Genomic DNA, 17431 nt, shown 5'->3' with positions numbered 1-17431 from the left:
TGTATCTCTTCAAAAAAAATGCATCCCTTATCTCGATAGCCACCTCCTTCAACACTCTGGGATGTAGCTTATATGGTTCCAGGGATTTAGCAACCTTCAATCCAATTAACTTTTCAAGTACTACCTCTTTACTAATACTAATTACTTTCAGTTCCTCAGTTTCACAATTCCCTTGGTTGCCTAGTATTTCTGTGAGATTTTCTGTATCTTCTTCTGTGAAGACAAACACAAAGTAATTGTTTAGTTTCTCCGCCATTTCCCTATTCTCCACTATAAATTCTCCTGTCTCTGCCTGTAATGGGCCCACATTTGTCCTTGCTAATCTTTTCCTTTTCACATACCAAAAGAGGCTTTTACAGACCGTCTTTAAGTTTCTCGCTAGCTTGCATTCATATTCTCTTTTTCCTTTCTTTATCAGTTTCTTGGTCATCGTTTGTTGGATTCTAAATTGCTCCCAATCCTTGGGCTTATGAAGTTTTCTGGCATCCTTATAAGCCACTTCCTTTGATGTAATGCAACCTTTAACTTATTTCGTTAACCACGGTTGATTTACGTTTCCCATTGGGTATTTGTGTGTTCGAGAAATATATATCTGTTGTAGACCTTATAGAACTTCTTTAAATACTAGCCATTGCCCATCTACCATCAAATCTTTTAGTGTATTTTCCCAATTCACCATAGCCATCTTGCCCCTCATAACTTCATAGTTTCCCTTGTTCAGATTTAAGACCCTAGTTTCAGAATGAACTATATCACATTCAAACTTAATATGAAATTCTATCATATTATGGTCACAATTTCCCAAAGGCTCCTTTACAGCAAGGTTAGTAATTAGCCCTGCCTCATTACACAATACTAAATCTAAAATAGTCTGATCCCTAGTTGGTTCTTCAACGCACTGCTCCAGAAACCTATTTTTGTACACACTCCGTGAATTCATCCTCTACAGCATTAGTGTCGATTAGGTTTACACCATCTACATGTAAATTGAAGTCGTCCATTATTACTGTATTACCCATGTTACATGCACCTCTAATTTCCTGATTTATACTGTACCTAACATTACCACTACAGTTTGGCAGCCTGCGGTAGGCAGTGATCAGTAGGAGGTTTCCTTGCTCATGTTTGACCTGATGCCATGAGACTTCATGGTGTTGGGGTTAATGTTGAGGGCTCCCAGGGCCACTCTCTCTGGACTGTATACCACTGTGCCTCCACCACTGATGGGTCTGTCCTATTGGCGGGACAGGGATGGTGATGGAGGAGTCAGGGACGTTGTTTGAGAGGTTTGATCCTGTGTGCAGGACTAGCCTGTGGGACAGCTCTCCCAATTTCTCCACAAGTTGCCAGATTTTGTTCAGAAACAGTTGACAGGTTCAACTGGGCTGGATGTGCCTTTGTCATGAACGGTGCCTAGGTCGATTCCAAGTGGTCCGTCTGGTTTTATTCTCATTATACTTTTCTGCATTGGTTGATACAACTGAGTGGCTTGCTAGGCCATTTCAGAAGGCAGTTATGTTTCATATATGGGTCACAGAGTGGGGCTGGAGTCACATATAGACCACACCGGGTAAGGATGCCAGATTTCCTTCTATAATGGACATTTGTGAACCCGATGGGTTTTTACATCAATCTGCGTAATTTCATGGTCACCATTGCTGGTACTAGTTTTTATGCCATATTGATTTATTCAATAGAATTTAAATTCAGCAGCTGCCATCATGAGATTTGAACTGATGTCACCAGATCATTAATTGAGACCTCTGGATTACTAATCTAGCAACATAACCACTATCCTAACATACCCTTAATCATAATCATCTTAATTTTGTGTACTCTTATTACAATGTTAGAGCCCATTAGAAACAACCCATCACTATTTACTTCATAACTCATCATAATCTGGGAAATCTGCATCAGGTCACACCTCAATGTTCCTCAACTCTAATGAAAAAGGATCTCAGTTCTCAAGTCGCTCTTCATAACTAACTCTTCATCCCTGGTAACAGCCTAGTGAATTTATGCTGCATCTTCTCCATATTGGGGTGCTCAGAATTGTCCATGATATTCCAAAGAAGATGTTGTACGTGTTCAGCATTCTATCCCTCATGAACTTGCTTTGAGAAATCATTACTGGCTACTCCTGATCAAGTCATGTTTCTTGAAGTGTTTCGGAATTGCGTTCAGTATTGTAGACTCTGGTACTTCACCTACAACTGAAACAACACCAACTGGTTTATAATTTCCTGTCCTATCCCTGTCTCTTTTTTGAAGGCAGAAGGGGTCACATCGGCAATCCTCCACTTTTCTGGCACAAATTTCCACTCCAAAGAATTTTTAGGAAATAATAGCGCCTATGTCATCTTTTCCATAGAGGATACAAACCATCTGGGCACAGAGACTTGTCTATATTAAGTTTTAGTCATTTCTTTAGTAACTTCTTCTTTTGAATAATAATTGCCACTCACTGTTCAGAATTCGCCTATAGCCTTTGCATACTAGGACTGGCCTTTTGGAGGACACACCATGGACTTACTACATGAGAGCTTACAAGAAGTGGCTTCAAACTGGATGTGATAGGTGATGCCTTACCCACGCCAGGCCATCATCTTCCCTGTGCTTGACATGACAGTCTTTAAAAGATTCATTTCATGATGTAACATACAATCTGGGTACTAATAGAGGCCTGCTATTATAATGTGTATGGTAAAATTCTACCAGATTAAACAGTCCGCTGTCATCCATTAACCTTGAATTGACAACTCCAGGCTCTGTATCTGATTTCTTTCCACCACGTTGGTTCATTTGATTGTATTAAAGGCACTCAAAGTAAATCTGAGAGACATTCGGGAACTAGACACCAGCAACAGGCAGTCATGAAGAGCCAAGAAAGGGGGCAAAACTTCAGTAAGATGAAAACTGGAAGCACTATGAATAAACTGCCTGTCATAGAGGTTACTGTGGCAGTGGGAAGTGACAATGTAGGAGGGATATCAGGGACATGGCAGAGTATGGCCATGGATACATTGTACAAGAATATACGGTGTTCAAAGAAAATGACTTCAATATAAATGAGGTCTGTAAGGGGAGACTGGCTTAGGGAATCATGGGATACTTGGCGTAACTTAGGTCCCTGAAACTTGAGAAAAGCTTGCCTGTTAGACACACAAATCACATGGATAACCTAATCAAGTGATTGACGAGGTGAATAATATAATCAAGGCAGGATGAGATTAGAGAAGACAGTAGATGAGAGATGATGTAATTAAAGAAACAGCTTGTCAAGTAAACCTCCTGTAACTGTATAAAATGATTGCTCAAACATTGTACTAGTAGAACCCCTACGATCATTCGCGTTTTTGGTTACCGGGGCAAGCCCTCACCCTTACAAGGTGGAAATCGTTATACAAGGTAAATAGGGTCAAAACAAAGAATCCCCCTGGGATAGATGATATTGATCCCAAAGTATTAAGAGAGGCAAGGGAGGAGACGTTTGTGAGGTACTAAGAATCATACAAGGAAGTCAGTGAATGAACAGGGAAATCTAGTGGATTGTAAACAAGCTAATGCAGTACACCTTTTTAAAAGGGCAACAAAGCAAACAGACAACTAAAGACCAATTAATCTTAATTCAATATCAAATAAATAATGGAATCCATCAGGAGTAAATTTGAGGATTACCATTACTATCACTTAGTTTGCAGTGGTTAACATGGTTTGAGAAGGGAAAGAGCCTGCCTGACCAACCTCCTCAACTTCTTTGAGAAAGTCACATCCTAATTGAATTGTGGGTGTTCCTAATTCATGGTGTACCTTGACTTCCAAAAAAAAGCTTGAATAAAGTACCACACAAAATGTTAGTCATTATGATCAAAACTGTGAGGAATTGAGAGTACATTTTGGGAATGAATAAGAGATGGGCAGAGTAGGGCATTGGGACCATTCATGCTTCTAATTTGTATCAATGGCATGGATTCGAGAACTGAATATAAATACATCAAATTTGCAAATGATAGAATCATAGAATGGTTACAGCACAGGTCAGAGGCCATTTGGCCCTTCATGCTCGTGCCAGCTCTCTGCAAGAGCAACTCAGCTAGTCTCACTCCCCTTGCCCTTTCTCTGTAGCCCAGCAATGTTTTTCTCTTCAGGTGCTTAGCCAATTCATTTTGAAAGCCTTGATTGAATCTGCCTCCACCACATTCTCAGGTAGTGCATCCCAGATCCTAACCTCTCAATACATACAAAAATGTTTTCCTCATGTTGCCGTTGATTCTTTTGCCAATCACCTTAAACTATGTCCTCTAGTTCCTGACCCTTCTTCCAATGGGAACAGTTTTTCCCTATCAACTACATTCAGATCCGTCATGATTTTGAACACTTCTATCAAATCTCCTCTCAACCTCCTTTTCTCCAAGCAGAGCAACCCCAAGTTCTCCAATCTTTCCAAGTAATTGCAAGAACAGTGGAAGGTCTGAGAGCACAGTAGGGGTAAAGCAGCAGCAGAAAAGGAGACAGAGAGAGCGAGAGCATTGTGAGAAGAAACCAAGAAAAAAAAAAGTGTGATGTCACAGGAAAGTGGGTAAGCGATTGGTTGGTGCGTATTTCTCTTTTTCTCTCTATAAACTAGGGTAGTGTTTCAAATTAGGAGCCCAGAAATTAATAACCTCAATCAGGGTGACTATAATAGTGAGTGAATTAATAATAGCAGCAAAGAGCAGGTCTAGAAGCATTAATTAAAATGAATAGTTTAAACAACGTACCAATTAGATTCTAAAAGAGAGAATAGAGCTTTATTTAGATCCTAGATGGGCAGTTGTGACCTGTTGCTTGCAATTCCTGCAGCATGTGGGAACTCCAGGACACTTCACGTGTCTTGGGTAGCCACATGTGTGTGAAGTGTCTCCAGCTGCTTCAGCTCGAGCTTAGGATTTCTGAGCTTGAGGGGCAGCTGGAGTCACTGCAGAGCATCAGGGATAGTTTCCTGGATCTGACATTTCAGAAGGTGGTCACCTCACAAGCAATGAGAATTCAGGATAGTAGGTGAGTGGCCATCCGGAAGACTAGGAAGAGGCAGGAGGTGCAGGAGTCTTTAAAGTGTGTGTCACTCTCAAACCAGTACTCAGCATTGGAGACTGCTGGAAGTGATGATACCCTGCAGGTGTGCAGTCCAGTCCATGGCACCAATCGGCAAGGGACTGTACAGGATGAAGCAGCAAAGTGTAGAAATGCAGTTGTTATAGAATATTCCATAGTCAGGAGGATTGATAGGCATTTCTGTAACCATTATCATGAGTCCTGCATGGTATGTTGCCTCCCTGGCGCCAGGGAAAAGGACATCACGGAGAGGGGGCAGGATATACTGCAATGGGAAGGACATGAGCCAGAAGTTGTGGTGCACATTGGTACTGACATAGCAAGGGCAGGTATTGAGGTCCTATGGTCAGACTTTCAGGGGCTAGGGAAGAAGTTAAAAATTAGGACCTGGAAGGTAGTAATCTCTGGATTACTCCCAGTGCCACACACTAGCGGGAGTAGAAATAGAAAGATAGGGAGGATCAATGCGTGGCTTGAAGCATGGTGCAGGAGATTTTTGGGGCATTGGGACCAGCTCTGGGGCAGGAGGCACCTATTCAAAAGGAACGCCTTGCACCTCAACAGGACTGGGACCAATGTCCTCATGGGGAGGTTCCCTAGTGTAGTTGAGAGGGTTTAAACTAAATTGGCAGGGGGGTGGGCACCAGCATATAGAAGAAAAAGGGAATAAGGTGCGTAATGTGAGTGTAGGACAGTACTAGAGAAGGGAATAGTTCCATATTAGATGGGAGCAGACTGAGAAGGACTATGAAGAATGCAAACACAGGATTACAATGCATGTATGTAAATGCACAAAGTGGGGTGAATAAGGTTGGTGAGCTACAAGCACAAATATGGAATAGCAATATGGAAATTTGATGTAGTGGGAAGAAAGGAAACATGGTTTAAAATGGTGCGAACTGGGTGCTTAATATGCAAGGATATAAAGTGTTCAGAAATGATAGAGAAGGAAAAAAGGGAGGTGGGGTGGCCATACAGATTAAGGAAGACATTGTTGTGTTGGAAAGGGTGGATATCCTTGAGGGAGCAAGGACAGAATCCATTTGGTTAGAGTTGAGAAGCAAAAAGGGTATGATCACGCTACTAGGGGTATTCTATAGGCCTCCAAATAATGAGAGACAGAGGAGCAAATCTGCAGGGAAATCACAGAGATGTGCAAGAACAATATAATGGTGACATTGGGGGACTTTAATTACCCAAATATCAATTGGGATAATTTTAGAGTAAAAGGAAAGGATGGGGAGGAATTTCTGAAATGTGCTCAGGAGAACATCCTTGATCAGTATGTTCTCGGTCCAACTAGGAAGGTGGCATTGCTGGATCTGGTACTGGGAAATGAGGTGGGCCAAGAGGAGCAAGTGTCTGTAGGGGATAACTTGGATAAGAGTGATCATTGTATCATTAGGTTTAGACTCGCAATGCAGAAAAGCAAGGAACAAAATAAGGTAGAACATCTAGATTGGAAGATGGCTAATTTCAGTGCGATGAGAAGCGATCAAGCCAGGGTAAAATGGAACCGAAGACTGACAGGAAAAGCCTCGACAGAAAAATGGGTGATCTTTAAGGAAGAGATGCCTCAGCTACAGGCTTGGTACATTCCAACAAGGGCAAAAGGTAAGGAAACCAAAAACAGAGCTCTGGATGATGAGGGAGATAGCGATAATGAAACGAAAGAGGCTGTATGATGCACGTGAGATCAAGTGAGAATTAGGCCAAATAATGAAGAGCATTCCATAATCTTCCAATCTTCCCTGGATATGGGGGAAGTGTCAGAGTATTGGAGAGTGGCAAATGTGACACCCTTATTCAAGAAAGGGTGTAAGGACAGTCCTAGCAACTACAGGCCAGTTAGTTTAACATCACTGATGGGTAAGGTTTTAGAAACAATAATCAAGGAAAAAAATCAACGGGCTTTTGAGAGGTTTGAATAAATTAAGGAGAACCAGCATGGATTTGTAAAAGGCACATCATGCTTGACTAATCTAATTGAATTTTTTGATGAAGTAACAGAGAAGTTTGATGAAGGGAATGTGGTGGATGTTGTCTATCTGGATTTTAAGAAAGCATTTGTTAAAGTACCACATAAAAACCTGGTTAACAAAATTGAGGTTCATGGAATAGGAGGGTCAGTGTCCAATTGGATTAAAAATTGGCTTAAGGACGGAAAACTGCGAATCATAGTAAATGGTTGTTTTACAGACTGGAGGATGGTTGACACTGGCGTTCCCCAAAGCTCGGTGCTGGGGCCACTGCTTTTTCTGCTATATATAAATGACTTGGATCTTGGAATACAGAGTAGAATTTCAAAATTTGCTGATGACACCTAAATTGGAGGAGTTGCAAACAGTGAGGAGGATATGAACTGCCTGTAACAAAACATACATAGGCTAGTAGAATGGGCAGACAAGTGGCAGATGGAATTTAATACAACAAGTGTGAGATGGTGCATTTTGGTAGAAGGGATAGGATGAGGCAATATAGACTTAATGGCACAGTTCTAAAGAGTGTGCAGGTACAGAGGCACCTGGGGGTCGATCTTGGAAGGTGGCAGGACATATTGAGAGAGTGATTAGCCAAAGCATATGGGATCTTGGGCTCCATAAATAGAGGCATAGGGCAGAATTTTGTTCTGCCCTTGGAGGCAGGCACGGAAGTGGGGGCGGGCAAACAAAATGGCAGGGGGTGCTGTTCCTGACATTGTCCGGGCCCCCTGTCTGGGATGGTTAAGGCTGAGGACAGCCTTCCTACCCCATGCCAATTGAGGCCCTTAAGTGACCAATTAGTGGCCATTAATTGGTCACTTAAGGGCCTCTTCCTGCCTCCAACTCAATTTTGTGGAAGGCGGAGGGGCCTACCACTTCAGGGAGACACCACCAGATAATGCCTGGCAGCCTCCTCGCAGGGTCAGGGTGGGTCCCGCCTTTGGGTGCAATTCAGGGCTCCTGGGGGGCTCCCCCAGTGGCAATTGCCTACCCTCCGGGAAAAACCCCCCACCCTCACCAACTACTCCCCCCTACCCAATTGCCGGGGCCAGCGGTGACCCTGACCCCACTCACCTGTGCCGGGTTTCTTCTTCTTCGGTGCTGCAGGACCTCCTGGAGTACGGGCAATCACCGCTGCTCCCGTGGTGCTGCCGGTACTGCAGAGCTGCTGGCCTTCTGATTGGCCAGCAGCTTTGGAGGCAGGAGCTCATCCCTTAAAGGGACGGCGTCCCCGATGGCGGGCAGTTAATTGCCTGTCCACTGTCAAATGGCTTCAGAGGTCTTACAGAGGGCCGAGACAGGGTCTCACCCCATCTTCCAGCCCACCGTTGCCAGAATAAAATGCAGCTCAGAGAATAATAAAGCAGAGAAGTTATGCTGAACCTTTATAAAGCTCTGGTTAGGCCCAATTGAAGTATTGCATCCAGTTCTGGTTACCACACTTTAGGAAGGTTGTGCAGGTCCTTGAGAGGGTGCAGAGGAGATTGACCAGAATGGTTCCAACAATGAGGGAATTTAGCTACAAGGTTAGGTTGAAAAAGCTGGCATTGTCCTCCTTAGAACAACGGAGATGGAGGGAAGATTTGATAGAGGTGTACAAGATTCTGACAGACTTAGATTCAGCGGGCGGGACACAGTGAGAGAGGGGCCGGAGCACTAAGAGACCGGGAGACAGAGCGAGAGTTCACTCAGCGAGCGGGAAACAGCGAGAGCAGAGCCGGGGCACAAAGAGACCGGGAGACAGAGCGAGAGTTCACTCAGCGAAGGGGACACAGTGAGAGCGGAGCTGGGGTACAAAGAGACCGGGAGACAGAGCGAGAGTTCATTTAGGGAGCGGGAAACAGCGAAAGCGGAGCCGGAGCACAAAGAGACCGGGAGACAGAGCGAGAGTTCACTCAGTGAGCGGGACACAGCGAGAGCGGAGCCGGAGCACAAAGAGACCGGGAGACGGAGCAAGAGTTCACTCAGCGAGCAGGAAACAGCGAGAGCAGAGCCGGGGCACAAAGAGACCGGGAGACAGAGCGAGAGTTCACTCAGAGAGTGGGAAACAGCGAGAGCAGAGCCGGAGCACAAAGAGACCGGGAGATGGAGCGAGAGTTCACTCAGAGAGTGGGAAACAGCGAGAGCGGAGCGGGAGCACAAAGAGACCGGGAGACAAAGCGAGAGTTCATTCAGTGAGCGGGAAACAGTGAGAGCGGAGCCGGTGCACAAAGAGACCAGGAGACAGAGCGAGAGTTCACTCAGCGAGCGGGACACAGCGAGAGCAGAGCCGGAGCACAAAGAGACCGGGAGACAGAGCGAGAGTTCACCCAGCGAGCGGGAAACAGTGAGAGCGAAGCCGGAGCACAAAGAGACTGGGAGACAGAGCGAGAGTTCACTCAGCGAGCGGGACACAGTGAGAGCGGAACCGGAGCATAAAGAGACCGGGAGACAGAGCGAGAGTTCATTCAGCGAGCTGGAAACAGCGAGAGCGGAGCCGGAGCACAAAGAGATCGGGAGACAGAGCGAGAGTTCACTCAGTGAGTGGGAAACAGCGAGAGCAGAGCAGGAGCACAAAGAGACCGGGAGACAGAGCGAGAGTTCATTCAGCGAGCGGGAAACAGTGAGAGCGGAGCCGGAGCACAAAGAGACTGGGAGACAGAGCGAGAGTTCACTCAGCGAGTGGGAAACAGTGAGAGCGGAGCCGGAGCACAAAGAGATCGGGAGACAGAGCGAGAGTTCACTCAGCGAGCGGGACACAGTGAGAGCGGAACCGGAGCATAAAGAGACCGGGAGACAGAGCGAGAGTTCACTGAGCGAGTGGGAAACAGCGAGAGCGGAGCCGGAGCACAAAGAGACCGGGAGACAGAGCGAGAGTTCATTCAGCGAGCGGAAAACAGTGAGAGCAGAGCCAGAGCACAAAGAGACCAGGAGACAGAGCGCGAGTTCACTCAGCGAGCGGGAAACAGCGAGAGCGGAGCCGGAGCACAAAGAGACCGGGAGACAGGGCGAGTGTTCACTCAGCGAGTGGAAAACAGTGAGAGCGGAGCCGGAGCACAAAGAGACCAGGAGACAGAGCGCGAGTTCACTCAGCGAGCGGGAAACAGCGAGAGCGGAGCCGGAGCACAAAGAGACCGGGAGACAGGGCGAGTGTTCACTCAGCGAGTGGAAAACAGTGAGAGCGGAGCCGGAGCACAAAGAGACCAGGTGACACAGCGAGAGTTCACTCAGCGGGCGGGAAACAGTGAGAGCGGAGCTGGAGCACAAAGAGACCAGGTGACACAGCGAGAGTTCACTCAGTGAGCGGGAAACAGTGAGAGCGGAGCCGGAGCACAAAGAGACCGGGAGACAGAGCGAGAGTTCACTCAGCGAGCGGGAAACAGTGAGAGCGGAGCCGGAGCACAAAGAGACCAGGTGACACAGCGAGAGTTCACTCAGCGAGCGGGAAACAGTGAGAGCGGAGCCGGAGCACAAAGAGACCAGGTGACACAGCGAGAGTTCACTCAGCGAGCGGGAAACAGTGAGAGCGGAGCTGGAGCACAAAGAGACCAGGTGACACAGCGAGAGTTCACTCAGCGGGCGGGAAACAGTGAGAGTGGAGCCGGAGCACAAAGAGACCAGGTGACACAGCGAGAGTTCACTCAGCGAGTGGGAAACAGTGAGAGTGGAGCCGGAGCACAAAGAGACCAGGTGACACAGCGAGAGTTCACTCAGCGGGCGGGAAACAGTGAGAGTGGAGCTGGAGCACAAAGAGACCAGGTGACACAGCGAGAGTTCACTCAGCGGGCGGGAAACAGTGAGAGTGGAGCCGGAGCACAAAGAGACCAGGTGACACAGCGAGAGTTCACTCAGCGAGCCGCTTACCTTCGGGAGGAGTCCTGGTGCGCTGGAGTTTTGAAAAAAAAAGTCAACAGTGACATCACAGGAAAGCTGCAAGGCGATTGGTTGGTGAGTAACCGCTGTTAGGGAATAACTCTAAATAGCTCAGTAAGTAACTAAGGTAAAGAGAAAGGTCTACAGTTCTTTTTAATATAGTAGGTAGTGTTTTTTTGGGGGGGGGGGACCAAACCGTAAAGTCCATTGGTTGGTAAGTAACTGCTAATTTGAATTACGTATTCTAAGTTGATTTCAGATTAAAAGTGAATAGGAGAAATATTTTACAGATTAAAAACTAAAGACCAGTCGGAAATTTAAAAAACAAATTAAAATCTAATTAAATAAAATAGAGATGCAGGGCCAGGCGATGTGTTGGACCTGCATGATGTGGGAGCTGGTGGACCCCATTGTGGTTCCTGGTGACCACATCTGTAGCAAGTGTTGGCTGCTCGAGGAACTCTGGCTCAGAGTTGATGAGCTGGAGTCTGAGCTTCGGACACTGCGACACATCAGGGAGGGGGAGAGTTACCTGGACGCTGTGTTTCAGGAGACAGTCACACCCCTTAGATTAACTACCGTGAATTTGGCCAGTGGTCAGGGACAGGAAGGTGTGACTATGAGTGAGGCAGGTAGAGGGATCCAGGAGGTAGTGCTGCAGGAGCCTCAGCCATTGTCCTTGTCCAACAGGTTTGAGATTCTTGCTCCCTGTGTGGACGAGAGCAGAGACTGTAGGGAGGATGAGCAAACTGACCACAGCACCGTGGTACAGGGAGCCATTCAAGTGGGGGGAGAAAAGAGAAATGTAATTTTAATCAGGGATAGTATAGTTAGGGGCATAGACACTGTTCTCTGTGGCCAGGATCAAGAGTCCCGAAGGCTGTGTTGCCTACCTGGTGCCAGGGTTCGGGATATCTCATCTGGGTTGCAGAGGAACTTGGAGTGGGAGGGGAAGATCCAGTTGTCGTGATCCACGTAGGTACCAACGATATAGGTAGAACGAGGTTAGAGGTTCTGCTGAGGGAATATGAACAGCTCAGGGCTAAATTAAAAAGCAGAACCAAAAAGGTAATAATCTCCAGATTACTATCTGAGCCAAGAGCTAATTGACAAAAGGTCAATAAGATTAAAGAGGTAAATGCAAGGCTCGAAGATTGGTGTGGGAGAAATGGGTTCAAATTCGTGGGACACTGGCACCAGTACTGGGGAAGGAGGGAGCTGTTCCGATGGGACGGGCTCCACCTGAATCATGCTGAGACCACAGTCCTGGCGAATCGTATAACTAGGGCTGTAGATAGGGCTTTAAACTAAATAGTGGGGGGGAGGGTTCAGTTACATGGAAAAACAGGAAGTTAAAGGAGAAGGTAGGAGTGCAGGTTAGTGGTGAGGCTGATTGTTACCAAACTGCAAGAAGTTTACTGGTTAAACCAGGAGAGAGAGATAACAAACAGGCGAATAAAGCATCAGTGCTGAGGGACAGGTTAGGGGGTATAGCCCAAATACGAGGTCTATATACAAATGCTCAGAGTGTAAGAAATAAATTAGATGAACTGCAGGCGCAAATTCAAATGGAAGATTATGATGTGGTGGCCATTGCGGAGACGTGGCTGCAGGATGGTTGGGACTGGGAACTAAATATACCTAGTTATAAAGTTTACAGGAGGGACAGGGAAAATGACAGAGGGAGTGGTCAAGAGCAATGTAGGCCCACTAAAAGCTGAAACTGGAGATATTGTCATTGATAACGGGGAAATGGCAGACATGTTGAATAATTACTTTGCCTCAGTATTTACAGTTGAAATGGAGGATAACTTGCCAGAAGTCCCGACAAAATTAATAGCCGATAGGGGACAGGGACTTAATACAATTAACTTAAGTAAATAATCAGTAACAAGGAAATTAATGGAACTAAAGAGTGAGAAATCCCCAGGACCTGACTGTTTCCATTTGAGGGTGTTAAAGGAAGTAGGGGAGCACATTGTAGATGCCCTAACTATAGTCTTTCAGAGTTCCCTAGATTCAGGAGTGGTCCCTCTGGATTGGAAAGTTGCACATGTCACTCCACTTTTTAAGAAGGGTGAAAGGGGGAACCAAGGAAATTACAGACCAGTTAGCCTGACATCTGTGGTGGGCAAGTTTCTGGAGTCTATAATCAACTGAACACCTAGAAAAATTTCAGTTGATCAGGGACATCCAGCATGGATTCATGACGGGAAGGTCATGCCTGACAAATCTCATCGAATTTTTTGAAGAGGTGACTAAGGTAGTGGACAGGGGAGTGTCTATGGATGTTATTTATATGGACTTCCAGAAGGCATTTGATAAAGTCCCACATAAGAGACTGTTAACGAAGGTAGAAGCCCACGGAGTTGAGGGCAAATTATTGACATGGTTAGAAAGTTGGTTGAGTGGTAGGCGACAGAGAGTGGGGATAATGGGTAAGTACTCCGATTGGCAGGATGTGACTAGTGGTGTCCCACAGGGATCTGTGTTGGGGCCTCAATTATTCACATTATTCATTAACGACTTGGATGATGGCATAGTAAGTCATATATCCAAATTTGCTGATGATACAAAGTTAGGCGGCATTGTAGACAGTCTAGATGATAGCATAGAATTGCAAAGAGATATTGACAGACTAGGTGAATGGGCAAAACTGTGGCAGATGGATTTCAATGCAGGCAAGTGTGAGGTTATCCATTTTGGACCAAAAAAGGATAGAGCAGGGTACTTTCTGAATGGGAGGAGGTTAAGTACAGTGGATGCCCAAAGAGACTTGGGGGTTCAGGTGCATAGATCTTTAAAATGCCACGAGCAAGTGCAGAAAATAATCAAAAAGGCTAATGGAATGCTAGCCTTTATATCTGGAGGATTGGAGTATAAAGACACAGAGGTTATGCTGCAGCTGTACAAAACCTTGGTTAGCCCCCACTTGGAGTACTGAGAGCAGTTCTGGGCACCACAACTTCGGAAGGATATATTGGCCTTGGAGGGAGTGCAACGTAGGTTTACAAAAATGATACCTGGACTACAGGGGTTACATTACGAGGAGAGATTACACAAATTAGGCCTGTTTTCGCTAGAATTTAGAAGGTTAAGGAGTGATCTGATTGAAGTCTTCAAGATGTTAACAGGAAAAGACAGGCTAGATAAAGATAAACTATTTCCACTGGTTGGAGATTCTAAAACTAGGGGGCATAGTCTAAAAATTAGGACCAGACCATTCAGGAGAGATGTTAGGAAGCACTTCTTCACGCAAAGGGTGGTAGAGGTTTGGAACTCTCTCCTACAAACAGCAGTTGAAGCTAGAACAGTTGTTAATTTTAAATCTGAGATAGATAGATTTTTGTTAAGCAAAGATATTAAGGGATATGGGCCAAAGGCAGGTATATGGAGTTAGGCCGCGGATCAGCCATAATCTCATTGAATGGCGGGACAGGGTCGAGGGGCTGAATGGCCTACTTCTGTTCCTATCTTCCTATGTTCTAGATACGTTAGACAAGGAAAAACTGTTCCCATTAACTGATGGTACAAGGACTAAGGGGCACAGATTGAAGGTTTTGGGCAAGATGTGAGGAAGAAATTTTTACGCAGCGAGTGGTAATGACCTGGAACTCTCTGCCCAAGAGGGTGGTGGAAGCTCAGACAATCAATGATTTCAAAAAGAAATTTGATGGGCACTTGGAGGAAATAAACGTGCAGGACTACAGGGATCAAGCCAGGGAATGGGACTAATTGGATTGCTCGATGGGCTGAATGGCCTCCTTCTATGCTGTAAATGACTCTCAGTCCCTCACCCCGGAACAATTCTTGTAAATCTTTTCTACATCCTCTCTAAAGTCTTCACATTCTTCCTAAAGTGTGGAGCCCAGAATTGGGCACATTACTCCAGTTGAGGTCGAACTAAAGTTTTCTAAAGGTTCACCATAACTTCCTTGCTGTTGTACTCTATGCCTCTATATATAAAGCCCAGGATCCTGAAAGCCTTTTGAACCATGTTCTCAACATGCCCTGCCGCCTTCAATTATTTGTGCACATATACCCGCAGGTTTCTCTTTTCCTACATCCCTTTAGAATTGTGCCCTTTATTTTATATTGCCTCTGCTCACTTTTCCTACCAAAATGTACCACTTCACATTTCTCTGCATTAAATTTCATCTGCCACCTGTTCTCCCATTCCACCAGCCTGTCTATGCCCTCTCGAAGTCTATCACTATCCTCATAGATCAAGAAAAGCAATGGTCCTAATACTGATCCGAAAGTTAAGAGAGGCAGTTAATTCTGAGCAGCAGGAGTTGGACAAAAAGTGAAAGGGGGCAGAACATGGCAGATGAAATGTAATATGAACAGTGCAAAGTGTTTCATGCAGGATAGAGAAACAGATGGCAAATGTTCACCAGGAATGGTGTTCAAGAATGAAGTTGAACCAGACCTCGGAGTCTTAATATTCAACATTGTCAAGCAATACGGTGTAGCAATCTGCAAAGCTATCAGGATGTTGAACCATATTGGAAAACTGGAGTGTCTCAGACAATGACGTTTCTGTCAATGAGGCTGCATTTGTGCATGTGCCAGTACTGCGCCACCTCGTGGTTGCGTTGTCAGTAAACGCAGCCGCGCTAAAAATAGCACCATCAGCCTGCATACAAGGGGTGCATCCCACCCCCGGGCCATTCAACGGCAGCGGGATGGTTGGGGGAGGGGGGTGATGCAGAAGGGCTACCTGCCCACAAGTGGTGGGTAGCCGATTCAACTAATTATTGGCCACTTAAGGCAATCGATGGAGGCTGACTGTGATTTTTTAGTTGCTTCCAGGTTCGCAGAGGTGGCAGGAGCCAGTTTAGCTGCCTGGAGTCTCCCAGTGGCAGACTGGCAGTGGGGCCAGCACTCCAGTCAGGCTTAGAGGCCCTCCCTGGCTGCATTGGTGCAGCAGCAGCCTCAGGCTGTCCTGTAGAGGTTCCCCCCCACCCCACTCCAAACCCCACAGTGATGGCCTAGCTGCAAAGTTCATTTTTTATTACAAAGAAGTTGGAGAGAGGGATCCTCCATTTTGAAGTGCCTTCTCTCTCACTTACCTGCCATGGCATCCTGTTGCTGCTTTCAAGCTGGAAGGCCTCTGATTGGCCCTCCAGCTTTGAGAGCCCACTGGCTGTTCTTAATTGGACAGTGAGCCCACCCTCTGGACATTAATTGGGTGCTCTGGGGAAAATCATATTGAGCAACTGTTTCCCACACAGTGCAGCCTTCTGATCCCTCTTTGAATCTGACAGCAGGATTCAGAAGCCTACAGCGAAAATCCTGTCCTTAGTATTCATAGTCTGAGGAATGAGGAAACATGAATCAAATAATCCAGAAGTTTTAAATATCCTCTCACGCATTCTTATTGAGCACTAATTGGAATATAAGCTGACAGGAACAATGCTACTCACTCCAGACCAGTGTACTTGCATATCGTCACCAAGCTCAAATTGTCAGGGTGGGGACAAAACAAGTGAGGTCCTTCTTTATACCTAATAGTCTCAGAACATAAGATCCTGAGGCAAAACTGAACAGTGTTAATGAAAATCTTCCTGCATCTCAAAAAACAACCTCCATTAAAAATATTGCTGACCACCTCAGGTGGATCTTTTTAATATCTCAGGTGGATCTTGCCGAAGCCTCCTTGGGCTTAGATGTTATCCCCTTGATCTTCCCTGCAGCCAACAATACAACATCGTTCACCAAAATAGTCTTGCTGATGCACCCCCAAATGCCTTCCCAATTCAGATCAGACTGGTGCACACAAATGCGACCCCCTACACCCTGCCACCTACCTGTGGTAGATATGACGTATCCAATTAAGCACTGTATAGATCTCACTCTTCTCCAGGTCCCAAGATATTATATCCTGCAGGTGACCTGAAAGACAACTGTGGTGTAGCAGCACATAGGTTTGAAGAATATTGTACTGGGGAGGGCAGCACTGAACCATTAAGTGTTTGACTACCTTCAAATCATTGAGAATATTGTTCTGCAAAGCTGCTAAATGATTGGCCAGTCCTGGTCCCTTTGTGTCAGTTTGCCTTGCTCTGAATTGTGCCGCAGTTGATTGCTCAATAACTTTAAAAAACGTCTGCCGCAGATATTTGGGCCGGCCGGGAGGAAGAAACACGTGTTGCCTTTGGCCGTCACCAGTCATTTGGTCAATCTTCTCTTCCCGTTCGATTATACGAATTGCTGAGACGAACAGGGAGGGGTCTTGTTTAACCAGGGTTAAGCCACAGCTTACAACATCCCAGAGTTCCTTGGCAAGGTCTTCATTGAGCTGACCGACATCGCTAAAGTACGACAAGACGATCTGCTCCCCTTCCGTGTCCTGCCTCCCAGCTCGGTACAGCTGGTACAGAATGTTGTCCCGCCAGCACTCCATCTCCATCAGCTTGGTGTGGGCCTCCAGCAACTTCCTGGCCTCTATCAGCTGCCGTATCTCAGTCACAACCTCAGGGACTGCAATTGAATAG

The 17431-nt window shown here is 46.0% G+C and overlaps 1 protein-coding gene across 2 annotated transcripts in view; it reads right to left on the bottom strand.

Moving 5' to 3' along the window:
• Positions 1 to 17431, bottom strand: part of exoc3l1 (exocyst complex component 3-like 1) — a 128015-nt gene that overhangs the window by 64460 nt on the left and 46124 nt on the right. For both annotated transcript variants that reach the window (XM_068049740.1, XM_068049741.1), the window contains exon 4: positions 16745 to 17417. In XM_068049740.1, coding sequence (XP_067905841.1) covers positions 16745 to 17417 — 673 coding nt within the window. The remainder of the gene's footprint in view (positions 1 to 16744; positions 17418 to 17431) is intronic.

The sequence above is a fragment of the Heterodontus francisci genome, chromosome 17 (assembly GCF_036365525.1).
Source record: "Heterodontus francisci isolate sHetFra1 chromosome 17, sHetFra1.hap1, whole genome shotgun sequence".
Lineage (NCBI taxonomy): Eukaryota > Metazoa > Chordata > Chondrichthyes > Heterodontiformes > Heterodontidae > Heterodontus > Heterodontus francisci.
The sequence above is the reverse complement of the archived record's forward strand: the minus strand, read 5'-3'. Positions and strand labels throughout refer to the sequence as shown.